The 27279-nt window shown below is 45.3% G+C and overlaps 1 protein-coding gene across 2 annotated transcripts in view; it reads right to left on the reverse strand.

Annotated features, from left to right (window-relative positions):
* crhr1 (corticotropin releasing hormone receptor 1) overlaps positions 1–26882 on the reverse strand; it is a 37686-nt gene extending 10804 nt beyond the window's left edge. The window contains exons 1-6 of one of the 2 annotated variants that reach the window (XM_084924870.1): positions 26647–26882; positions 18352–18442; positions 18221–18271; positions 17835–17954; positions 10612–10694; positions 1490–1596 (exon numbers count right to left, since the gene is read on the reverse strand). In XM_084924870.1, coding sequence (XP_084780996.1) covers positions 1490–1596; positions 10612–10694; positions 17835–17954; positions 18221–18271; positions 18352–18442; positions 26647–26670 — 476 coding nt within the window. In that variant the 5' untranslated portion in view covers positions 26671–26882. Of the gene's footprint in view, positions 1–1489; positions 1597–10611; positions 10695–17834; positions 17955–18080; positions 18272–18351; positions 18443–26646 lie in introns of those variants that run through there. The other variant, XM_084924871.1, reaches the window with a different exon arrangement.
* Between the last annotated feature and the right edge of the window lie 397 nt (positions 26883–27279).

Consider the following 27279-nt stretch of genomic DNA (forward strand, 5'->3'; position numbering starts at 1 on the left):
AATCAGATCTCCAGAAAATAGCATCATCATTCCTGGAAAACCCCTCATTACAGTGCACTGTCTTTGTGCTTCCCTGATGATCAGTAAATAATAAACATATTGATTTTTATTCTTTAGGTTTTTGTCTGTTGTCAGCAAACAAATTTACAACAGTTTTTTTCTCTCTAATATCTTATCCTTAAACAGGACCAGTGCACTGTACCTGCTGACCTGAGGTCTGAATTCAGTCATCAAATCTAGCTTCAAACCTTGAACAGCAGCAATAAACAGCAATAAAAACTCAAAGTGTCCAGAGCAGGTAATGTTCTCAGTTTCCATATTTTTCAGACTATAAGGTGCAGTATCAATGAACGGATCTATTTTCATACATAAGGTGCATTAAGCGAAACAAAAAGCGACTGATAGCCTTAAGTCTGAAATCTACTTCATAAGCATGTAGCATCCTAACAGCTAGGTGTTCCAGGTGTGCCAGGCCCTTATACACACACCATAATATTATGTTGAAGCACAGTACGCATCACTCCACGAGGCTCCTGACTATGGTAGCCGTGATGCTCCGACAATCCATCAAGCGGTGCAGCTTTGTAGCTTACCAAAGTCATATTAAAAATTTTTTGACAGATTTTTGAGCGCCGTGTACATAAAATTGGTTTGAGGTCAGTAAGCACAACCAGAATTCATACTTAAGACGCACTGTTGATTTATGGTCGATAATGGTGTTGTCACAGGATGTGCATGTGGTGTTCTGCTTCATTCAGACATGATGCTGAGTCTCGCCACTCTGCTGGAAACATGGAACACACACCTGAAGACCTGATCGGCCAATCACATTCATTCACTCTGATCTGATTTCCACGCCTCCTTCACCGGGCTGTGGGACAGGAAGCTACAATGTTTCAGTGGTTCCAGCCATCACCTTGGAAACAAACAGCAGCACTGAGCGTGCTCAGTAATAAACTATCACCAGGAATTCAAATGTTTGCGTGCACTAAATTGATTAAGAATTTTCTGTGGCATGTATCTCACCCTTTTTACTACAATGTTGCATTTTATTTGCATACTTCGCTGTTCTTTAGAGATTTTTTTATCACCATGTTGTAACATCAGGTTGCACTCACAGGGATTATTTTCTGTGGAAGAAGAGTCATGTGACCCACGAAATGCCCCTTTGTGATTGGACAGATGCCCTCCATGTGAATGTGCAGGGTTAGTGAGTTGATAACTAGCTTTGTGTGAGCGCCATTGTAAAGGTGAGTCCAGATGATGGAAGGATATCATGGGTTTGTTTAATCTTCTTCATGGTACAGTCACCTGCATTACCCTCACCGTCCACCAGGGGGCCGGCCCTGTGCTCCTTTCTTTGTGAGGATGCGCATAACTGATCCTTTAACCTGAACCAGGAACTGAAGCTTAACCCTTCAGCTGTCCTCACAGCAAGCGTGCGACATGTCTTCAGACAGGTGTACACACAGACAGACAGGTGCATTACCTGAGCCTCATGAAAAGCGTGAAGGCAAGCAGCAGCGCTCCCAGAGAGATGCAGTGGCCCAGATAGTTGATGATGACAGCCACCTGATAGTGAACTTTACTCTTCCTCTGAAACAGGAAGTAGAGCGAGAAAGGACAACCTGTCAGATCTGACCTATGACCCCAAACCCCAGAAACAAGTAAACATTCTTCATAAACAGCTCCCTGAGACTCGACCACAGCATATCTGAGGTCATGTCTTTGACCTTTGATCTCTCTTTGGATCCTATAGTCTTGACCTATAAAAAAATAATTCCCACCTGGTTGGTGAAGGTTTTTATCTGGAGCTGGTGAAGGAGCTCATGTTCTCTAAGACCTCTGTAGCAGTGGTTCTCAAACTGTGGTATGCATACCACTGGTGGTATGTGGGCTCCCTCTAGTGGTATGTGGGAGGTCTCCAAAAATGTTTTTAAGATTAAATAATATACAATACCATGTTCTGACTGAGGGATTTAAAATGAAATGAAGACAGAAAACTAAACAGCAGTGACGTTTGTAGGGTTACTGAAGTTTGGATGGGTTAGGAACAAATGCAATTGCATGGCAGGATGCTGTACACGGACCAAACTTCAGTCAGGAGAACAACTGAACAACTGAGATAACCCATCCACAATACGAGGTTAGTTTAGGTTATGTTTCTGTTCAGAGTCGCAGCTTTCACATGAGATGCTGAGGTGTAACGGGGGTCATGCCCTTTACAAAATCTATCCAATAATCAGTTTACAATCACATCCTTTCTCTGTGTGCATGTTTCCATAGCAACATGTTGTTTTCATTTAGATGATTAAAAATTATGCCAAACGTGTAATCAAAACAACTATGTGTTTGTGCTGTAATAATAATGAACAGTTATGCAACTTTCCTTTCATGCTCAGCCTCGTTGCACTGTAAACACACACGCACACCTTGCTTGTTAATTACGGTCTGTGATTGACCAGCAGCCAGCTCTTCTGGCCAATCACAGGAGAGCAGGAAATGGGTGACAGATTGTCTCAGTGGGAGATGCTCTCTCCTCTCTCTCTCTCTTTCTCTATCACACACACACACACACACACACACACACACACACACACACACACACACACACAAAGCAGACCACATGACATTACATATGGACTTATAGACACACACGTTGTTCTTTGTGCCTTTGTGAGGACCCCAGGGAAACGCTGCCCACAGCAAATGGACCAGCTTCCCTTAGTGCTCACACACACAGAGGCTCCAGATGGTTCTCGCTCTCTGAGGACTCATTCACACTGACGTTTGATCACTCATGTTCTCACACTTGTCACTGACTGTTTCAGTTTATTCTGTGTGTGTGAGAGAGTGTGTGGATCAGGAGGATGCAGAAAACTTGTTAAAATCAAACAAAGGTTACAAATCGATGCTGTGTGGCTGAGAGGGCAGAAATCATGCTTCAGTGACTTCCCATCACCTGCAAACACCTGAGCTCTGCATTAAGCAGAGTACATTCCAGCTTAACTCATCGGTTCTCATCTCCATGGTAACTAAAGCTGCAGAAGTAACCTGGTCTAGGTCATGTTCTAGATTAGAGATCAGTAGGTCTGCTGAAGGTTCATGGTGATATGAGGAGCTTGGTAAAAAAATGTCTGGACTTTAAGTTTCTTGAAGGTGTTTCATCCAAGAAGCTTCTTCAGTTCTAAGAGCAAATGATGCAGAGTCACTAAGGGGGTCGCTGACCCACTATTGATCATCTGTCTAATCACATGAGCCAAGGTGTGAAAACAGGTGTGGGTCACTACCAGCCAAGGTTGTGAGACCTTGCCCCACCCTATCATGTGATTTCCTCAGGTGAAATGACCCAGGATGTGAGTGGGCGTTAATGCATCTGGGAAGGATCTCAAACTGGATTACAAGTGGCAGACAGTTGGTGTGGAAGCCCCGCCCTCTGTCCAAAGATGGTCGTTCACAGTGGACATAAATGGCTTCTTTCACTCCTCTTTCAAACCATCTGTCTTCTCTGTCCAACATGTAAAAAGTGACCTTTGACCTTTAGATGCAGCTGTACAGCTGAGTCTTGTTCCATGGAAGTGGCTCTATGTTGAGGCTGTTTGGTGTCTCCAGTGTAGAGGTCTGAGTACTCCCCTCTTACTGCCCACTCACATCTTGCGTCAGTTGACCTCAGTAAGTTACATGATAGGGTGGGGTTGGGTCTCACAACCTTGGCTGATAGTGACCCACAGCCGTTTTCACACCTTAGTTTGTGTGATTAGACAGATGACTAATATAGGATCAACTTGGGGACACTCCCAAACTTCAAGAAGTCCAGACACTCTGCTTTCCAAACTCCTCAGATTAGAGATCAGTAGCTATTTCTGCATCTAGTATGATAATTCCCGAGTTAGATTTACATATGCAGAAAGCAGCAGATGAAATACACATCAGGCTCATTAACCTTTGAAATCCAAAGATGTCCAGCAGTGCCATCGGCTCAGAGCTGGCAGAAACTAGTGAGGCCCAGGTACACCCATCTACTGTCAGGAGAAGCCTGTCCAGAAGTGGTCTTCATGAAAGAGTTGCAGCCAAAAAGCCATACCTCCAACATGGTAGCCCAAGCAACTCAAGTATGCACGAAAACATAGGAACTGGGGTGCAGAAAAAGGCAGCAGGTGCTCTGGACTGATGAGTCAAAATGTGAAATATTTGGCTGTAGCAGAAGGCAGTTTGTTCGTCAAAGGGCTGAAGAGCAGTGCAATAATGAGTGTCTGCAGGCGACAGTGAAGCATGGTGAAGCATGGTGAACATTTGCATCTGCATTTCTGGAAATGGAGTTGGAGATTTAATAATGGTGATCTCAATGTTGAGAAATACAGGCAGATACTTGTCCATCATGCAATACAATCGGAGAGGCGTATAATTGGACCCAAATGTATTCTGCAGCAGGACAACGAGCCCAGACACACAGCCAAAGTCAAATCTTCAAGAAGTAAAGAAGAACAAGAAGTAGTGGACGTGATGGTACGGCCCCCACAGAGCCCTGATCTCAACATGATAGAGTGTGTCATTTTTTATTATTATCATCTGGTAATTCCAGAAGGTTATGGTCAGTTTCTGCTTACAACAGTAAATTCATACAACTCTAGATGACAGCTGGCGGCCATACAAACACGCCCCCTCTCTATCTCTGGGGCTGTGTGTTTAATGGCGGTCATGCTCTGGGCTGACCTCCACCAATAAGGTCTGGAGGCAACTAGCAGACTTCAAAAATACTGAAGACAACAATCTGGAGTCAACAATGGCTCTACATAGGCAACAAAAGCCTTGATTTACTGGACCACGCCAACTCTAACTACCCCTACGACTTCCTTCTTTCTCTCTCTATATTCTTAAGAATCCTTCTGTCACGGACTGTAGTAGGACTCAGGCGCAGAGCACAGCTCAATCCAAGGTACAACGTTTATTTACAAAGTCACCAGGTGCAGATATATACAGTGGGGGAATAGCGGGGGTCCAAGGTTCAAAGGGAAAGTCCGGGAAGAGAATCACATTCACTCTTGCTCCTCTCTTCACAAAGGTTCACACGTTGGGTCGGTCACGGGTCCGGGGAAAGTGTCTCGCACAATCATCCACTGATGAGACTGTCTGCGTCCCGGCCTTAAGTGTCCAACCTGTAACTGGAGCCTGATGAGACACAGGTGTGTGTGCGCTGAGGGTGGGAGCCTGCAGTGAGCTCCGCCCCAGCCCTGGTATGATATGGTATGATATGGTATGATATCATACCTCCCCAAGGCTCATATCAAATGAGGTATGATATGATATATATCATATCATACATGTATTATAGTGTAGTATGTGTATATATATATTAGGGCTGCCACAAACGATTATTTTGATAGTCGACTAGTCACCGATTATTTTTGCGATTAGTCGACTAATCAGATCATCATCCATTAGACGTAAAACGTACAGCTTATTGCACCAGCAGCATCTGCTCTTATATAACTATCATTAGCTTACAGCTTTAAGTGTTTATGGTATGTGCTAACTAAAGACAAGATAATAGTTTATTAAATTTTAATGAAATTTGCAGATTGTTTCGGTGAAGTTTAATAAACTCCTTGCTATCTAAAATATAACCGGACACCGGAGTATATTCTCGAGCATCTCACACTTCTGATAATCAGCTGTCTGCTTGACGTTTATTCAGCTGTGTAAAAACTATAACTTTAATCTCAGCCAAACCGATTTACTCAGGAACAAATAAAATACTAAAAAAAGCCGAACAATAACATTTTTTAAGTTATCTAAGTGACTTATATATATTTAACCTGAGTAGCGAAAGACGGCGGTGGGTTTGAAAACGATTTGCCGGGAGTCCGGTGTTCTCACGGCTCTAGTGAGCCTTGCCCCCGGCTAGCTATCGAGCTAGTGGGTAACAGACGTCTCCGAAAACGTCGGAGCGCTTTTGAAAATATGTGGTGTCTTGATAAACTGAGCAGATATTTGAGGTTTATACAGCTACATTCTCGCCTGAAAATATGTTAAACGTTTATTTTGTGACCCAGAAAGAATAATAAGAGTAATATTAAAACTAACTAGCTGCCGCCATTGTTGGAAACTGAGCTGGGCTGCACTATGAATTCTGGGACGCTGCTTCTTCTTCTTCGGGGTTTAATGGCAGCTGGCATCCTTGTACATGCAGTGCTGCCATCTTCTGTTTCAGTCCGTTATTACACTCTTAAATCCTACTACTTATTCCTGCGTCTTTTGTGATTTTACAAAGCTTCAAACGACGCGTCGACTATTAAATCAGTCGTCGACGGTTTTGATAGTCGACGTAATCGTGACTAGTCGACTAATCGTGGCAGCCCTAATATATATGTGTATATATATATATATATATACTAGGGGTGCAACAGTTCTCGTATCGGTATTGAACCGTTCGATACAGTGCTTTCGGTATCGAACAATACAAAAAATTTTAATAAATTTTTTATTTATTTTATCAACTTTTCTTCTGACGATGCTGTCTGTGTTGAGCGCTCAGTGAATCTGCGTTCAACTACTCCACCTAGGCTGCACTGTCGAGTGCAGATCCACTGAGCGCAGCGCAAGCTAGCGAGACAGAAGCTAAGCTCGTTGCAACATGGCAACTGCCTCAACCCTACCCAAAATTGAACCTCCCCCACCCTCATTCAGATCTGGCATTTGGAACTATCTTGGTTTTCATATGAAGCATGACCCTGAAGGTAAGCGCGTCATGGACAAAAGTAAAACAGTATGTCGGATGTGCCACGCAATGCTCAATTGGTGGGAACTAGTGCATTAGTGCAGTTAGCTTGTTAACGTGTTGACGCCGTCCAGCCCCACGCACGGGGCGATCCGCGGTAACTCGTTAACGGAGATTTGCTGCGTTATGGCCAGTGTTGGGCAAGTTACTTTGAAAAAGTAATTAATTATAGTTACTAGTTAATTCTTCAAAAAAGTAACTGAATTAGTTACTGAGTTACAATATTCTAAAAGTAATTAATTACTTGAAAAGTAACTATTGTGTTACTTTAAAAAAAAAACGTTTAACCCTCTGGGGTCCAGGGTATAATTGGCCATTTTTAACTACTTTTGATTTTCCCTCCACATTTTACCTTTAAAAACTATTTACTTTGCCTTGTTTGGTCTCATCCTTTCAGCACAACCTCACGCGTCTGAATTTACAGTCATGTTTTCATTTTGACAGACTGTACTAACACAATTGATCTAAAATCAGGCAAAAAACATAAAATCAGAGTAGAAAATTTTATATTTTTTACTGTAACAACCACAAACATGTTTAATGAATCATATTTCATAACTTTAAATGCAAATATAAATTGTCAATTTTAAAATCATATACACAAGGTTTGCAAACAACTAAGTTATTTGCAGCCATTTACCTTTTACCTTGATTTTTTAAATAACCATTTCAAACTGTTTACAGAACAATCAGCTGTTCTTCAATAAGATGCCACAAATTATTTGTGCCACTCCAAAACATAATTTCTGTCCACTATAAAGGAGAACATCACAGCCTGATACCTGCAGGTCTGACAGCAGCAGGTGTATCACTGCTGTTTCTACCTGGAGACAGCAGTCGCCTCATTGTTCTGACACACAACACAAAACTATCCACAACACCACACACTAACTACACAAGACAACACATTAACTACACACTGCAAACACGCTGAACGTCACAAATCTCTCACATCTCAAAACTCGCTCTCTCTCTTTTTCTGCTGTCTTTCCTCTCTTGCTCTCTCTCTCTCACTCCTAAAACTTCCCCTGTTTTTTTGGGGTTTTTTGCTCATAAGCAGAGAGGTCTCGCTGTGCTGTCCTTAGACAGTAAATGTGACGAAACTATTGAGGAAAAAACGCCGCGTATATATTGATTATCATGACTCTGGTTTTACGTGGCCACACAGTTTATAAACTGGTATATGTCACCTTGTTGCTTTGTCTTTAAGTGGTCAAGTGATTGGCTTACCACGACTACTTTATTCTTCCTCAGTCAAACAGCAGCACTCATGCGATTGTTTTGCCCCCTTAGCTCCAGGTGTTGTGCTAGACAGTGATCGTGATTACCGTCCGCGGGAGCGCGCACAGCTGCTTAGAGCTGTAGCGTCCAGCTTACTTACAGCTACTTCCGTGCAACTGATATAAGATGCAGTAAGCTGAACACAGCTTCAACCGTCTGTTTGTTGAAAAATAGTAATGGACCGCATTTACTTGTTAGTAATTGTAACGGCGTTGTAACGACAGGAATAGTAATTAGTTAGATTACTCGTTACTGAAAAAAGTAATGCCGTTAGTAACGCCTTACTCCCTGCCGGTAACTGATGCCCTCAGGGGTCGGTGCGTTGGTATGTACCAGCTCACTCCTGGTGGCTACTTGGCGGGTCCTGGTGCCTGTTGTTCGGTCAGGCCTCTTCCGGGGCAAAGAGGGCCCTCGGGCCTCCGGCCTCTGGGCCTGCGGCTCGGTTCACTCTGGCACAGCTGGCTGCTGGCACAGCTGGCAGGCACGCCACTGCAGCCCCCTCTGGCTTCTGCTCCGTGGCTACTGGGTGACCCCATATCTGGGGCTCTCCTCAGCTCTTCCCAGGAGGGTGGCACGGATGCCCCCCTGGTGCTCCTCCGTGGGCTCTCGCACTCTGGGGCCTCTAGATGTCTGGATCTCCTCCATGCCTGCTTCATGCCCTGGGGGCGGGGCTATGGCTCCCTACACCCTCTTGCAGACCATTACATGGGGAAACCTTTTGAATACAAGCGCGCTGATCCACACAGGTGTGCACACGGGTGTTCACTGTTCGTAGACTTAAATCACACCTTTCTTGGCTGCTACCTCAAAGCACATCGTGCGCTGTCGATCCTGCGTGCTGCACAACAACATTCAATATTTAGTATTTACTGCTGTTTACACTTAGCTAGATTAACGTGATGGTGTTGTGTTTAGTATGTTGCTCTGGTTTTTTTTGCTTGTTTTCTCTTCTTTTTCTCTCAACAGGTGATCCAGGAGATTTTTTTTCTCTTCTTTCTCTTTTTAAGTGCCCTTTCTCACTGTCCCTCTTCCCCTCTGTTTTTCTTTTCCTTCAACGATTTGCCGGGAGTCCGGTGTTCTCATGGCTCTAGTGAGCCTTGCACCCGGCTAGCTAATGAGCTAGTGGGTAACAGACGTCTCCGAAAACGTCGGAGCGCTTTTGAAAATATGTGGTGTCTTGATAAACTGAACAGATATTTGAGGTTTACACAGCTACATTCTCGCCTGAAAATATGTTAAACGTTTATTTTGTGACCCAGAATGAATAATAAGAGTAATATTAAAACTAACTAGCTGCCGCCATTGTTGGAAACTGAGCTGGGCTGCACTATGAATTCTGGGACACAGCTACTTCTTCGGGGTTTAATGGCAGCTGGCATCCTTGTACATGCAGTGCTGCCATCTTCTGTTTCAGTCGGTTATTACACTCTTAAATCCTACTACTTATTTCTGCGTCTTTTGTGATCTTACAAAGCTTCAAACGACGCGTCGACTATTAAATCAGTCGTCGACGATTCTGATAGTCGACGTAATCGTGACTAGTCGGCTAATCGTGGCAGCCCTAGAACCAATACAGGAATTGAACCATATATTGGGTGTGGGGGAGATTACCCCCTTTATGACCAAGGATGTTGTGATCAGGAAGTCACGCACACAGACACACACACACACACACACACACATTTTTGCGCATGCATACACGTGCACACACACACACACATAGTGCCTTGTCTTTGTAACCATTGGGGGGTTTTACGGTGGGAGGTGCTTGTGTTGTGTTGTATTGTGTACTGTAACTATCATGGGAATAAATAGCTGCGAGGGAAGCTACTCTTTGAAGGATTTGGGCTAGAGACAGGTGAGGAGCTGGTTCTGACCAAACTTCCCTTGTTAGCGGGTAAAAAGCCGGTTGAAGATGTTCTGTCTTGTTTTCCGTTCTTCATGAGGAATAAGTCTCTAAACTAGCGGGGCATGTGGAAACACAGACCCAACATATATGTGTGTGTGTGTGTGTAGGTATGTGTGTCATGCTCTGATGACACCAGTATATGAGCCTGAGGCAGACAGACAGACGGGCGGGTGGTATGAGCGCTCTGATGTCATCAGACAACAGTCAAAATGAATCTAAATCCAATATTGATGAGAGTATCAGAGAAGACCATTATCACCCAGAAGACGTGTGAACACACACAAAGACACACACACACACTGAAAGTGTTTTCCTGTCCCATGTATCATCTGGGGACGTAGTCGTCCTTGGTCTGTCAGAGTAATGACAGAGGGTGGGCGGAGCTTTAGTGATGTCACATCGTTACCCTCATTTTGGGCCCAATAACAAACATACGAGTGAAACCTGCACTAACTCCTTTTAAACTGCCACACACTGAGCATGATTTCCTCCTTTAAAAGGACTTGTGCATTACTACCAAACATCGTGTTAGCTAATGTGGCTAATGTTAGCTCCTTAAGGCTCTGTTCGGGTTTATGAGCTCATCAGTAATAGAAACACGGTCAGAGCATATTGATCAGTGATTGGCGTTGGTGCTTCTCACCAGGACGATGATCTCGGTGCACTGGCTGTAGTTTCCTCGAGGCGCCCAGCTGCCGTTCACCTGACACTCTCTGTAGACCCGATCTGAACACAAACATCAACGCGTTACTGTCAGTACAGGTAAAACACGAGTCACATGACACACGAGTCACAGAGCTACAGGTTAAAAAAGCTGATCCCACCCGTGCTCACAAAGTCTGTTTTTTCTGTCAGCCTGTCCAAGTAATGACCTGAGCCGTGAAGCCTTCAGTCGAGTTAAACAGTTTTCTGACAGATGTGAACCACAGAATCCAGCTGCTCTCTTATGAAGCGCTTAACTAAAACAACACGTCCTGATGTAAAACAAATGATGACTTTGTTTATGACTTTACAGCTGAATAAAGTTTTCTTTTTTCCATTACAGCTCGTAATAAAGTGGTAATAGCAGGCTAATGAGGGCTAAACAAGAACATAATACTGTGGTAATTTGTAATTTACTACCAAATTAGTACTAGTACCAAAGTTATTTGGTACTAGTTGTTTTGCATTTTTGCATTTTTGTACAGCACTTTGGTCATCGTTGCTGTTGTAATTAAATGTGCTATAGAAGTAGCAAATGTGGTAACAGTTGAGTAATATTACACTGAAATGTATGTAACAGGGCCCGAAAACTGGAGTTAATACTGTGGAAATAAAGACACTCCCACGAGACAAAACCAATTAGTAATAGAAGTAATAGTAATTTTTGAATTAACCCTACTTAGTCCCAAAAGGTTGCTTCTGTTCACCTGAGACTGGAGAAGCCACCTGATGATGATGAAAAGTTTCTCCCAGACGAACAGAATTAGGATGGGATTGGGATTCCTTACCTGGATGAGTGAGCAGACAACCCTCCAGCCTTAGGTTCCTGGTATTCTGCTTTGCTTAAAAGCAGTAATGTAAATATTGTGTTTAATAAAAAATGAAGTTCAAAAATCTTTTTTTCATCTTTTTTTCATGCCTAAAGATGAACAAAAAACCTGATTGAGGTTGTTATAATTCATGCATGAAAAGGTTAATGATAAGTAATGATTGAATGCAGTGAGATGGTGTAAGGAGCTCGGAAAGAAAAGTGTCTGGACCTCTTTAAGTTTCTTGGAGACATTTCATCCGAGAAACTTCTTCAGTTCTAGCACCAGCCGGTGGAGAGACCCAGATATTAAGCCCTATTGGGACTTGTCCTTGTCCTGTCCCACTATTGATCACGTGCCTCGTGAGGTGGAGCACCAGGTGAACCAGAGGAAAGCTGCTGGACCTGATGGAGTATCTAGAAATGTTCTTGCTGCATGTGCTGCCCAGCTATCATGGATCCTCACCACCGTATTTAATCTTTCTTGTGTCTTATGTCAGAGAATTTAAAGTTTCTCTGAAACAAGCCATCGTCCCAACCTGCCTTGAAACAGGTTATCCCTATCCCCAATCTCTGTACATATTATTGTAGGGTCTACTTTACAATATAAAGCGCCTTGAGGCGACTGTTGTTATGAATTGGCGCTATATAAATAAAATTGAATTGAATTGAAATTGAATTGAACTTTGCCATAAGATACAGATAAGAGCAGAATTGTTATGCAACTAGGAGGCTACACCATTAGCAATAATTTTCCTACCAAGCAATGACCAGCTACATCCATCTACATCCAGCTATATCCATGCCAATAAATATTGCAACATTAAAGGACACTTAAAAAAAAACATCCTATGGTCGGTGTATTCCAACCCACCTCTGGCGCTGGTGCCCTACCCTCAATTTTAAATGCATATAGACACTAAGGGTTTTCGGGAGGAGCCGTGCTGCTCTCTGAGAGGAAGCAAGTACCATGCTCTCCTGAGTTTTAAATGCACTTTAGAACAGCACACAGCAACACTACATATGAGCGGGCATAGGGAGGTTTGAGGTCTTCACTCACCCCGGTTCTGTTAGCAGTCAGGGCTGGGGGGCTGGGAGGAGGTGCTGGCCGTCAGATTGGGGTCTGGGATGCGGGGCCTCCCTGCTACTGCAGATAAGGAGGTGGTCCGCTTGCCTCCACCCCAGAGAGAAGGGTTACATCTCCTGGGTCTAGGTGCGGCTTGCCCCTCTGAGGGCGGGGGTACCTGGACCTGGGATATAGAGTATGTTTGGGGAGTGCGACTGTCTGTGCAGTGTCTATTTGTGTCTGTCTACACGTTGGGTGAGTGCCGAGTATTTGGTTGTGCATATGGGGTGGGAATGCACATTTGTGTCCGCGTGCGCCTGTTCGTCTGTGTCTATATGTCAGGTTGGGTCTTAGACTCCACCTCTCTAGGAACATCTCAGGCCCTCCAAAGTACGGAGGCCTATCTCCCCTCACCACACTCCCTGCCGGTGGCTGATGCCCTCAGACGTTGGTGTGTTGGTGGTCCTTGTCGTCTGGGGCTGGGCGCTCATGTATGCACCAGCTCACTCCTGGTGGCCGATTGGCAGGGCCTGGCGCCTGTGGCCCGGCTGGGCCCCTTCCGGGGGGTGGGATGTCCTCAGGCCTCTGGCCTCTGGGCCTGAAGCTCGGTCCTCTCTGGCACAGCTGGCTGCCGGCAGAGCCCGCGGGCACGCCACTGCAACCCCGTCTGGCCTCTGCTCCGTAGCTGCTGGGTGACCTCTTGTTTGGGGCTCTACTCAGCTCTTCCCAGGAGGGTGGCACAGTTCCCCCCCTTTTGGTGGTCCTCCTCGGGTCCTTGTACTCTGGGGCCTCTGGATATCTGGGGCCTGGATCTCCTCCATACCTGCTTCATACCCTGGTGGACGGGGCTATGGCTCCCCACACTCCCTAGCAGATCGTTACATGGAGAAACCTTTGGAATACAAGCATGCTGATCCACACAGGTATGCACACAGGTGTACACACGGGTGTTCACAGACGCGGACTACACCTTTCTTGGCTGCTGGCTCAAAGCACATTGTGCGCTGTCTATCTTGCATGCTGCACAATATCGTTTAATATTTAGTATCTACTGTTATCTACTGCTAGCTAGTTTATTGTAATGGTGCTGTATTTATTATGTTGCTCTTTTTTTTGTTTGCTTTCTCTTCTGTTTTTTTTTTCTCCATACAGGTGATCCAGGTGTTTTGTTTGTTTTTCTTTCTTTCTTCCCCCCTTTCTCACCGTCTCTTCTCCCCTCTGGTTTTCTTTCTCTCCCTCTCTTTCTTTCATTCTTTCTCCCTGTCCTATCCCCCAGTCACGTCTGTCCCGTTTGTATCAACCGAAAATAAAATAAATACATAATTATAATAAAGGTCAATCAAATGGACCAATATGGCAAGGCCATGATGATCCACTTGGTAAAATAAATCCGCTTGGCATCTTTCTTGGCCTTAAGACAACAATTCTGATGGCTAAAGATCCAAACGGGACACAAACCCCCCCCCCCCCCCCCCCCCCAAAAAAAAAAAAAAAAACCATCCTAACCCAGATTCTATCAACCTGTTATTAAAAGGTTTTTCAGATGGTTTCCACCCAGTGATTGTCATTCAGCCTTCAGTCTCTTGTGTATGCAAATACCTCCAGTCAGCCTTCAATGATCCAGATACCGTAAACAGCCTACTTGCTGACAAAGAAGTGAGGGAGGGCTTAATTATTGGCCCTTTTCTCAACTGCCATTCAGACCATCTGGGCATTGCAATTAGAAAAGTGGAAGAATGCCTATTATTCTGAAGTTTCTGTTTTAAAAGCAGCCCCAAACAATTTTACTTACTCTCCAAAGCCTTGTTTTGGAATGTCTTGATGCTCAATCGTAAAAGTAAATCTCCAAAAGTTGATTGTGTTCATCTGGACAAACATTTTGTCACTCATCCAGGTGACTTCTTCAGTCTCAGCTGACTGCAGGTTTCTCCAAATCTTATAAACAGTACATTTGCATAATGACTGAAACCAGCCCACTGAAGGAACAATGGGCTGGGAGGTCAGTTCCTTAACCTTAATTATGCAAATTCTCATGACCATTGATCAACAACCACTGACCAAAACCCACTGATCAAAGACCACTGATCAATGGCCACGAGTCCCATTCACAGAGAGTTGGGGAATGGCTGCAATCACAGCATTGTAAGATCATGACAGATGTACCCTTAGGCCCCCTCCTTGATTCAGAGATGGTCTTTCCCGTTTCATGTAAATGGCCTCCTTGACTCCGCCCTCAAACCAGCGTAGACTGCAGGGCCCTGGCCTGACGAGGTGGCTCTTCTGTTTAGTGCCAAAATCCCTGATTGTTTAGTTTTCCGCGATGTATAAATCCTTGATTTAGATCCTGGAACTGACCTCCCAGCCTATTGTTACTTGAGTGGGCTGGTTTCAGTCATTATGCAAATGTACTGTTTATAAGATTGAAACCTGCAGTCAGCTGAGACTGAAGAAGTCACCTGGATGAGTGATGAAACGTTTCTCCCACAAAACGCTACGTCCAGATGAACAGAATCAACTTTTGGAGACTTGCTTTGGAATGTCTCTAACAACCATAAAGTGCCATATCTGGTCCATCTTCTCAACGATTTCCTGGTCATATCACCTCTCCAGCTCTTGAGGTATCCACCCTGAAGTCAATTTTCACTGAACTTGGCGTTCCATTGTCAGAAGAGAAACAGGAGGGTTTTTTTGGCATAACCCTTGACAACATTTAGTTCCAGGCTTCTTTGTTCAGAGAAGTATTAATGTCACATTAATTGTATCAATCTCTTCCTTCAAAACTTTCTCCTTGTTCCCTCTTGTGCTAAAGGACTGCTGCTCTTCCTGTTGGACACCTAAACTTTGCTCTGTGCATAATTGCTACCACTTGCGGCATCTAAACCATCAGTCCTTGCCATAATCACTCTGGCAACTTATCGCTAACAGGAATGGCATCACTTTCGTTTTGATGATCAGTTGTCCCACCCTGACTACATTCAGCTCTAAACAGATGTTGCTCCTTCATCTATCTGCATTGGTCGTTATTATGGCAGAAGGTGGTTCTCTTCAAACTCAGCTCATGTCTAAGCCCCCATGGTCCGCTGACCAATTACCTCAACCTTAGAAAATTCCAGCACACCTCACCTTCAAAAACTGTTTATCATTGTGTTTATCCACGTTTCTACCAGATCCTGGTTTCTTTCACACTTTCATCAAGTTCTCTCATTGTCTGGAGTTTCTCCTAATCTTTTCTCTGGCCATTCCTTCTGCATCAGTGCAGCAACACCCGCTTCTAGCAAAGGAATCTCTGACCATGGGTAGGCTTGTAATGGGCCGGTCATTACAAGCCTACCAATTGTATATTTGCAAGAATCTCCAAGACCTCTGTAAAGCTCAATTCAGTTCAATTCTATTTATATAGCGCCACATCGCAACAACTGTTGCCTCAAGGCACTTCATCAGTACTTTTAGGGGGTTTCCTTCTTTGGGGATCCGCCGAGTAGCTGCTGTCAGTCCACTATGAGGCCTTCCCCAAACTGCAGCATCAGTTCACAATTCTTCATCATCTGTTGTCAGATCTAAATGAGGATGTGGTCTCAGCTAGTGAAATACCCTAGTTACACAAGTAAACCAGCAGTGCTCTAATACGGTGATATAAAATGGTAAATGGCCTGTATTTGTATAGCGCTTTACTACTCCCTAAGGACCCCAAAGCGCTTTACACATCCACCCATTCACACACACATTCACACACTGGTGATGGCAAGCTACACTGTAGCCGCAGCCATCCTGGGGCGCACTGACAGAGGCGATATGGTCCTACAAGGTCATTGAGATAAGATGGGGCCTGATTATTTAAGACCTTGAATGTGAGGAGCAGGATTTTGAATTCTGGATTTAACAGGAAGCCAATGAAGGGAAGCCAAAACAGGAGAAATCTGCTCTCTCTTTCTAGTCCCTGTCAGCACTCTTGCTGCAGCATTTTGGATTAACTGAAGGCTTTTCAGGGAATTTTTAGGACTTCCTGATAATAATGAATTACAGTCGTCCAGCCTGGAAGTAATAAATGCATGAACTAGTTCTTCAGCGTCACTCTGAGACAGGATATTTCTAACTTTAGAGATGTTGCACAAATGGAAGAAAGCAGTCTTACATATTTGTTTAATATGTGCGTTGAAGGACATGTCCTGGTCAAAAATGACTCCAAGGTTCCTCACAGTGTTACTGGAGGCCAAGGTAATGCCATCCAGAGGAAGAATCTGGTTAGATACCATATTTCTAAGATTTTCAGGGCCGAGTACAATAACCTCAGTTTGATCTGAATTTATTTAAATTAGGAACAGCATTTCATCCACAGTGATTCCCTCTGACATGTCTGCTCCCTGACATCGACAAACCAGCTCAGGTTCTGGATCTGGTTCTGGGTCCTCAGACTCACAGCTCACAAACAGAACTGGACCTCATCATCCATCGATATCTCAATCAATCATTATTAGAGAGAACTGATCAGAATCTGAAGACAACACAACCCAACTCGACTCCAGTGTAACCATGGCAACTACTGAGCTGTCATCAGGGCCTTACGCCCCTGATCACCCACCTCATCAGTGCACGCTGTGTTTAATTTACATCAGTCTGATCAGATCAATACATCAGTGCCCACAGACAGACGCTTTATTAACATGTTACCCGATCAGATGCCAAATTACATCAGAGGCAAGATTTTTTCTGTGTGTGAAGAAATTATGAAGGTCCAGTGAAACATGAGCTCCAGCTGGTCTCTCTCTCTCACACACACACACACACACACACACACACACACACACACACACACACACACACACACAGATGACTCATGCTATTAAGTTCGATTGGCAACCTAAACCTTTAATTAAACAGGATATTTATGCCACCCACACACACACAGTGGATATAATGAAGACAGTTGGCACAGAAGAAGTCAGCTCCTCCTGGTACAGAGGGGGTGTTGGACGTCACTGAGAACAGAGTGTGAAACTGTGATTGGCTGACACTTAATTGGCAGCCTCTGATTGGCTGTGGATAAAGATCAGTTGAAGACAATGGAGACAGAGTATATACTGTGAAAAACACGCCCCCTCTAGGAGAGAACGGTCAACAGCTCGTCGTTGCCCCTAAAGGTAAAAAAATAAACAAAAATCTAAATTTATGAGAGAAAAAACTCTGCCTGTGTCTGAGAGAAAGTGTGTAGCTGTTGTCACATTCACACATCAGAAATTGTCTGTGAACGTGTTAGCATGATAGTCTCTGCATCTGAGTAGGTGGCACTTACTGGTGGTGTTGTAGTGGATCCCGTTGAACTGCTCAGGACACGGTCTGGAGACCAGCTCACCTGCTGCACTCCGAGGCCAACAGGTTCCTATCCCATCCACCGACAGGTCACAGTACACACCTGCAAAGAGAGCGATAGGCGAGAGGCAGAAGGACCTGTAGGGAACTTTACTTCATGAGACTCACCTTTGGTAAATATTATTGAAGTCTACAATGAAAGTTAGAGAATGACTCAAACAGGAAGCACCTCTTAATTTTCCTGTTGGAGTCTTAAACAGTACTGCACAGGTACACCTGAGAGTACAGCCATGGCGAAAAGCAGAGTACCTCATGGTGATCCTGGTGCTGATGTTTGTCAAAAGTCAAAGGTGAGTGTGTGATACAGACCTGAGGAGTTGCTGATGGTAAATGTCTGGTTGAGCAGGACTAAGGTCCTTGCTGAGAGGCAGAACACAGAGAAGGTGTTGGCGCTCCGGTTTCACTGAGCACGTCAAAGGAAATCCCAAACAGGAAGTTACCTGTGAAGTTGGTCGACAGCAGGATCAAAGTTTCGCAGGTTAACTCAGCCGGGGAGACTGGCCCGCTCAGCGCCACGCACACGAAGACCACCTGAAAGCAGAGTTTCGGTTCAGATCGATCACATGACCAGCGGTCGGCGATGATCCAGCTGAGCGGCGCAGCGTTCATCAGCGTGTTTTCTGTGTTTTTGTTCTAACTGACTAATAATATCTCATTTATATGATACGGAGCTCAGGATCCTCCTGTTAATGATGCAGCTGCAGTCCCAGAATGCACTGCATCGCCTCTGCGGCGATAATGGAACACAGAGGAGGAATGCAACGCTGCTGCAACGCACGCCTGGAGGGGACGTCCATTACAGCAGCAAGTCAGGTCGCTGAGCTGTGATTGGTCACAGCAACAACCAGCTGAGGTCAGCCATCCAATGACAAGTGGCTGGGTATCAGCTGGAAGAAGAAGGCAGATCACCTTCAGCACCATTTAGGAGACGATAATCATGTGACCGCAGCACTGCAATACCTGCCAAGTTAACAGCTGTCGTTACGCCTCACCTGTCGTTACAGGTGTTAATCCACTCAGACTGAACGCCCTCCGAGGATACAGCATCTCATCTCACACTCAGATATGGAAGAGTCCGCACACGCATCCTGTCTGTGTCCATTATTACTGCCCGTGATGAGTCCAAACAAACACGCACCGACTCAGAGGAGAAGGCCTTTCAGCCAGTCACAAAAGAGACGCCTCAGAGGCATGATCGAAGGACCTCTGTGATGCTGTGATCCTGCCTGGGTGTGACCTCTGACCCAAGAACAATGAGATTACAAGCTACTGCACCAGAACAGGAAGTGATGTAATGAAGACTGCACCAAAATAAGAGACATAAGCCTGCTTCAATGAATGACTTTCATTTTTCAGATTCACAGTTTAGTGAAACTAAAGTGTTTGTCTGCAGAGTCAGAGATGCAGAAACGTGTATCACAGAGCCGTGACTCGCCCACGCCCACGAACACCACAGACGGGCTGAACTTGAACATCGGACCGCCTCGCTGTTTCTCTCTGAATCTGATCAACTGCTGATCATTCACGTGAGTTTTCCTCTTATTTCCTGTTGGCGTCCATCTTTCTTTTGGTTCTGGATGAACAATAACATGACAGCAACTACCCAGAATGCACTGCGATTGGCGAGGCCTGTTTAAATCAGTGGACCTGCTACATTGGTGCCAAGGTGGCGCTCTCATCGGCGCTATGTGCTGGGTCATGTTCTGTCTCAGGACCTTCTCTGAGGTGCTCTGTTTGTTTGGACTGCAGTAATAATGCAGTAATAATACAGATGCATGTGCCGACTCCTTCATATCTGAGCGTGAGATCAGATGGTGTTTCCTCAGAGGGCGTTCAGTCTGAGCAAATATTCAGCTCTCACCTGCCTGTCGCTCATCTCTGCCTCTACAGCTCCAGTGATCACTGATCAATCAGCTCAGTGATTGATCATCAATCAGCTGCTCAGTCTGCGAAAATGTGGAGTCTTCTGTTAATTCCTCGCTAATGTCGCCATGATTCACACAGCGTGACTTCACAGTTTGATATTCAGCTGGCAGTGTGTCTCACACACACACACACATTCTCATTTTGATATCTTAGTAAGGACATCTATGCTTACCCTAACCCTCAGCCTAACTGTAACCCTGACACGAAAACCACATTTGAGATTCAAACATGTCTGCAAACTCTGAGGACAGGCAGTTGGTCCCCACAAGAATGGTAACATTCAAGTTTAGGTCCCAACAGAGCCGTCTAAACAGGTATACCCACAAACACATGCACACACACACACACATGCACACACACAGTAAATGTGTCGGCCGCAGAGATCTACTGTTGTGTCTCTGAGCTAAAATTAGACCGCTAGCTGAGTGCAGCACACTCTCCGTCTTCTTGCCGTGAATGTTTGGATCTTGGCAGCGCGTTCAGCAGCTCAGTGGGAGGAGTTACGTCAGCGTCCTGCAGCTGCTGCAGAAACCATCCTCGTTATCTGAGCCCGCTCTGCCTCCGGAGGCTCGTCCAGCCCAAGCGACACCGCAGATCGGATCAGTTGGAACACACACACACAGGGGTGCACTGTGTGTGTGTGCGATCTGATTGGTTGAGAGGTGCTGCTGGTCCATATGTCTCCTGGTATGGAGCCTCTGTGTCTTGTCTAACCTGCACACTTGAATTCATCATTCACCAGAAACTTGATCAGACCTGCAGCTCTGAGTCTGAAGCTCTCGCTCAAGAAAACCTCAACAGGCAGAGTGAAGCAGGGATCCGACCAGGTGATGACATCACGACATCCTCTCACAAAAGGATGGAGGCTCCTCCCCTGTCCAACCACAGAAAGTAGAACAAAATGATGCAGCTTTATTGTAAAGTAAGGACCTGATATATCAAAGAAAGCCCAACAATCAGACTGCACTATGGGGGGGCTCCTCAGGATCCTGAACCACCTCAGCCAGCTCCTCTGGATGTGGAGCAGGATCGGTGCTCTTCCCTATGACTGGCACAACTTCAGAGTTTCAGGAAATTTTAAGTTCCATTCTGGATTTAACAGGAAGCCAATGAAGGGAAGCCAATACAGGAGAAATCTGCTCTCTCTTTCTAGTCCCTGTCAGGACTCTTGCTGCAGCATTTTGGATTAACTGAAGGCTTTTCAGGGACTTTTTAGGACTTCCTGATAATAATGAATTACAGTAATCCAGCCTGTCCACAACAGACAGCAGCAGACTGGCCAACAGCTGAGAGACTTGAAACTGTGGAGGCTCAGAGGAACAGAGGGCAGTGAAGGCAACATAGCAGCTCCTCACTGATCAATGATGAGCCACAAAAACAGATTAAAATCAAACAGATGTCAGAGCATGTCAGAGTTTTCAGAAGAAATGAAGCCGCTGTAAATGAGACTCATTCAGGACAATAATGAGTCTGTAACGAGCTTCCTCTGCCGAGTGTGAGTCTGATCAAACTCCTTTGATTGGAGTCTTGATCCCGCTCTCTGCACTCTGACATGAATTATGTGTGGAGGACACGGAGCCTTGTGACTGAGCAGCATAAAAAGAATCAGAGGATCGTAATGAGCTCGGCAAACACAAAGGAAAGCTGCCACCCACTCACACAACAGCACAACCTTTAAACAAAAGCCAGCGGAAGCACTTCCTGCTGCGGGTCTGAGCCTCAACAAAGCAGAGGCTGAACAATCCGAGGCTACCACGCACACAGCACTGTGCTATTAACCTGAAAGACTTTTATTTTGAAAAAACTGAGCCACGCTCCTAGAACCAGTTTAAATGGTCTGAACTGGTTTGGAATCCCGACGCCAGAAGAGGGCTGGACACTAACACACCAACACATCAACACAACACACTAGCACACAGACACACTAACTCACCACACCAACACACTAACACACCAACACACCAACACACCAACACACTAACACACCAACACACCAACACACTAACACACTAACACACCAACACACTAACACACCAACACACCAACACACTAACACACTAACACACTAACACACCAACACACTAACACACCAACACACCAACACACTAACACACCAACACACCAACACACCAACACACTAACATACTAACACACCAACACACTAACACACCAACACACTAACATACTAACACACCAACACACTAACACACTAACACACTAACACACAAACACACCAACACACCAACACACTAACATACTAACACACCAACACACTAACACACCAACACACTAACATACTAACACACCAACACACTAACACACTAACACACTAACATACTAACACACCAACACACTAACACACCAACACACTAACATACTAACACACCAACACACTAACACACTAACACACTAACACACCAACACACCAACACACTAACATACTAACACACCAACACACTAACACACCAACACACTAACATACTAACACACCAACACACTAACACACTAACACACTAACATACTAACACACCTACACACCAACACACTAACACACCGCACCAACACACCAACACACTAACACACTAACACACCAACACACAAACACACCTACACACCGCACCAACACACTAACACACTAACACACCACACCAACACACTAACAAACTAATACACCAACATGCCACACCCACACACTAACACACTAACACACCAACACACTAACACACCAACACACCAACACACTAACACACTAACACACCAACACACCAACACACTAACAAACTAATACACCAACACGCCACACCCACACACTAACACACTAACACACCAACACACCAACACACTAACACACCAACACACTAACATACCAACACAACAACACGCCACACCCACACACTAAGACACCAACACAACAACACACCAACACACTAACAGACCAACACACTAACTCACCAACACACTAACACACCAACACACCCACACACTAGCACACTAACATACCAACACAACAACACGCCACACCCACACACTAACACACTAAGACACCAACACAACAACACACCAACACACTAACAGACCAACACACTAACACACTAACACACCAACACACCAACACACTAACACACTAACACACCAACACACTAACACACTAACATACCAACACAACAACACGCCACACCCACACACTAAGACACCAACACAACAACACACCAACACACTAACAGACCAACACACTAACTCACCAACACACTAACACACCAACACACCCACACACTAGCACACTAACATACCAACACAACAACACGCCACACCCACACACTAACACACTAAGACACCAACACAACAACACACTAACAGACCAACACACTAACTCACCAACACACTATCACACTAGCACATCAACACACCACACTAACACACTTGGTCATATATTCCGAAAATATAATGTCAATTCTCGTTGTTATGCTGATGATACCCAGCTCTACATTTCCTCCAAACCTAATTCATCCCTCCCACCTACCTCCCTCTTGAACTGTCTTATGGAGATCTTGGTTCTCCTCCAATTTTCTTAAACTTAACAGTAGTAAAATAGAAGTCCTACTCGTTGGCACGGCCTCTACCTTAACCAAATCTCACAGTTTCTCCATTAATATAGAAAATCCCCCATCCTTCCTTCCCCGCAGGTAAAGAATTTGGGTGTCATACTCGACAGTACGCTCTCATTTCAGCCTCACATTATTTACATAGCCCGGTATGAATACTTTCACTTACGTAACATTAACCGACTGCGTCCTTTCCTTACTCCCATGTTGCTGCCATCCTTGTCCATAGTCTTATTGCTTCCCGGATCGATTATTCCAACTCTTATTTGGTCTCCCCAATAAGTCCCTCCATAAACTTCAACTTCTTCAAAATTCCGTCATAACTCGTACTCTCTTAAGAGACCATATCTCCCAAATTCTTCAACAGCTTCACTGGTTGCCCATAGAAACTAGGTCCATCCATAACCTTGCCCCTCCTTATCGCTGTGATCTGCTTCATATCACCACAGTTTCCCGCTCTCTCAGATCTTCATCCGCCACTCATCTTGTTGTTCCTTCTGCTCGCCTTACCACTATGGGGCAAAGAGCTTTCAGTCGCCCTGCTCCTCGGCTCTGGAACTCACTTCCTTCAGCCTTAAGAAATATAGATTCAGGTACAGAGGATGGCTTTATCACTTCTTAATAATGGCTACATCCTCTGCGGGCTGATTTTCAAGATGCAGGACGAGGCGTTATAGAAACAGCTTTGTTCCTCTCACTCAACTTAATAAGAACTGTTGTATTAGACTCATCGTGTCTGATGACCAAACATGTGTGTGTCAGGTTCACATAGGTGTGTTTTGTGACGACAAACGCCATCATTTCTCTGTAAAACAAATTTACCTGCAGGTGTAAATAAAGTAACCTGGACCACACCAGCACACACTAACAGACCACAGTAATGCACAATAATGCACAATGACACTAGTCACACGACTCCCAGCATGCACCTTGCCGTCTCAGTTTGCTCTGCCAGTAGTTGAACCTCCTCCATGGCTGACATGGAAATGCTGACAAATGTGAAAAACCCAGCAAGCATGTCAGGCTGACATGCACCCACAGCATGGCGCCAGCCACTAGGCTCAAAGACCTGACCCCCTCGTCTGACCGCCACTGTAGCCAGCTGTGAGCTGATCTGTTTATTTCAGAGTTCAGCATCTTCGAATCTGAATGTCACACAGAGCCGAGCTCTTACACAGGATGGCCTCACATCTGGGCTCACAACATTTTCCCTGGAACGTCCTGCTGTGTGTCACTGCTGGTTTTCCTCCCTGCTATGCCTGAGGATCGGCCGTCTGAGCTGCGCTGAGGGCCCGATGATGACTTTGTGATGATAACGGTTCACACACACACGGAGCTTTAACCACTTAGAGCTTCAGCGTCCTTCATCATCATTAAGCAGCAGACTGCTCCTTTAATCGGCGCTCTCCTCCTTCATGTCCCTGTGGAGGAGTGATGATTATCACCTCCAGCCCACCTCCTCCTGTCACAGCTTCAAATTTCACTGTGGACACACAGCAGGAGGCTTTTATTGTGAAGGAGCAGGCTGCCGACCAATCACAGTGCAGCTGTGGGAAGTTTAACCCTTCATTCGCCAGTGGTTGACAATAAATCAGCTTTGTGGCCTGGAACTACTTCCTATACTTTTCATGTTGTCACCTGATATCTGACCTTTGACCTCCGCCTTCAGCGTGGAGCATGATGGACGGAGCACACAGATGGAGACAGGGGGTGATGCATGACGCTCGCCCCCTCACTACATCCTCTCTCTCTTCACTGTCATTACTGCTGCTTTGAACACACACACACACACACTGTGACACACTCACACTGTGACACACTCACACTGTGACACACAGTGTGAGTGTGTCACAGTGTGAGTGTGTCACAGTGTGTGTGTGTTTGTGTCAGAGTGTGTGTGTGTTTGTGTCACAGTGTGTGTGTGTGTGTGTGTGAGAGAGAGAGAGTGTGTGTATGTGAGTGTGTGTCACACACACTCACATACACACACTCTCTCTCTCTCTCTCACTCACACACACACACACACACACACACTGTGACACACTCACACTGTGACACACAGTGTGTGTCACACACACTCACATACACACACTCTCTCTCTCTCTCACACACACACACAGTCACACACACACACTGTGGCACACACACAAAAACAGCTGGCTGTACACTGAAGAGAAGCCACACCTCCATCTATACACAGAGTCCTTACAACTCTGAGTTGTGTGTGTGTGGTTGTGTGTTCTTTATTTAAATGCATACTGTTCTGGCTCTATCTGAATTATTGTGGTTTTATTAAATTGTAAACATAAATAAAGCTCCTGATCGTTGGAAATGTTTAAGTCGATTCTTAAATATGAAGGAAAATCAGAGAGGAAGTGGGCGGAGCAAAAACAACATCATTAAAGATGAGACTGACTAAAGCAACAACCAGTGAGAGTACTCCTAACATCTGACTCGGTCTGTGAGGACGTGACGCTGAGGCTCATCTCTGGGCCGCGGTTTGATACGCTTTCAGACGCCGCTGGTTCCCGCCCATCAGGAACCTGAACTGCTGTTTGGTTTTCATCCAAAGTTTGAGTAGAGCTGCACGTTCCAGTGTTTCACAGAAGCTTCAGTCACAACATGGAGCGTTCATCTATCAGAGTGCTTTGCGCTCTTGATGTCAGATCATTGACATCACTTCCTGCAGCAGCGTCACAGTGTTTCTCAGACAGAAACGCATGTGTGCTGCTGGGTTTGGGAGGTGCATAGACTTAACCTACTTCTGACCTCTGACCTTTGCATCACACAAGTGTGAGACACGACAAAGATTATTCCTCCTTTCAATAAACTTTGTTCTGAGTTTAGGAAAAAAAACTTCAAACTTGATGAAAACAAAAAGACATCAGTACATCTGACGTCACCCAACTCTCCAGATGTTTCCAGCTGGACAGCTGTGAGGAGGATCAGCTCACCTCCTGCAGGCAGTGAATTAACACTGAGCATGCTCCAAAGATATCCTGCTGCTAAATTACAGAGTCAGAATTTCAAAATAAAAGCCACAATTAATTAAAAAAAAACATCGTTAATGGGGGAAACCTTTATTTTGAAACCCCTCTGAATTATGGCCGTTCTTTCACAATAAGAGTCGCTGACTTTGGCACACACTTTAAAGTTGAGAGGGTGCACGCGCAGCACGGAACTGTGCACACGCACACGGCCCCCTACCTGACTCAGTAGTTTCCGGTCCATCTCCGTCACTCATTCATCCACTCGGACGCGCGCGCTCTGGCATGCGCCTTCCTGCAGCTCACATTGGTGTCCCGCGCGCTCTGGTCCGGTTTAGATCCCAGAACATGTCAGTCCGAGCCGAGCCGGGCCGAGAGTCCGGGTTAGCACGGCTCTGTCCCGGTCCGCTCCGAGCTGCTCTCATCCACACTGACCGACTGAGGAGCGCGTGCTGGCAGTGAGGAGGCTGCTGTAGAGCTCCAGCCAATCAGAGGATAGTGCGAGAGGGAGAGATGGGGGGGGGGGGCGGGGCGGTTAAGAAACCATCAAACATAGAGATCAAAAATCGATTAATCAATGAGAACAACCACCAGTGTGTGTGTGTGTGTTTTGTCATGTGTGTGTGTGATATAGAAAACAACTGAAACTGGATGAAAACCTTTTCATTGTGATGGATTATTGATCGATCGCTTCTCTCTGAGCTGATCGTGGTCAGCTGGCAGCCGAGTGCCGATCACGGCTGGACTGGGACAAAAAATCGGCCCTGGCATTTTGACTAGAGACCGGCCTACCAGGTATTATAGGAAAAACCATAAAGCCTTTGAATGAAAACAAACACTGTTGTCACAGTGA

The sequence above is a fragment of the Perissodus microlepis genome, chromosome 4, assembly GCF_051167445.1.
Source record: "Perissodus microlepis isolate ML-2025 ecotype Zambia chromosome 4, ASM5116744v1, whole genome shotgun sequence".
NCBI lineage: Eukaryota > Metazoa > Chordata > Actinopteri > Cichliformes > Cichlidae > Perissodus > Perissodus microlepis.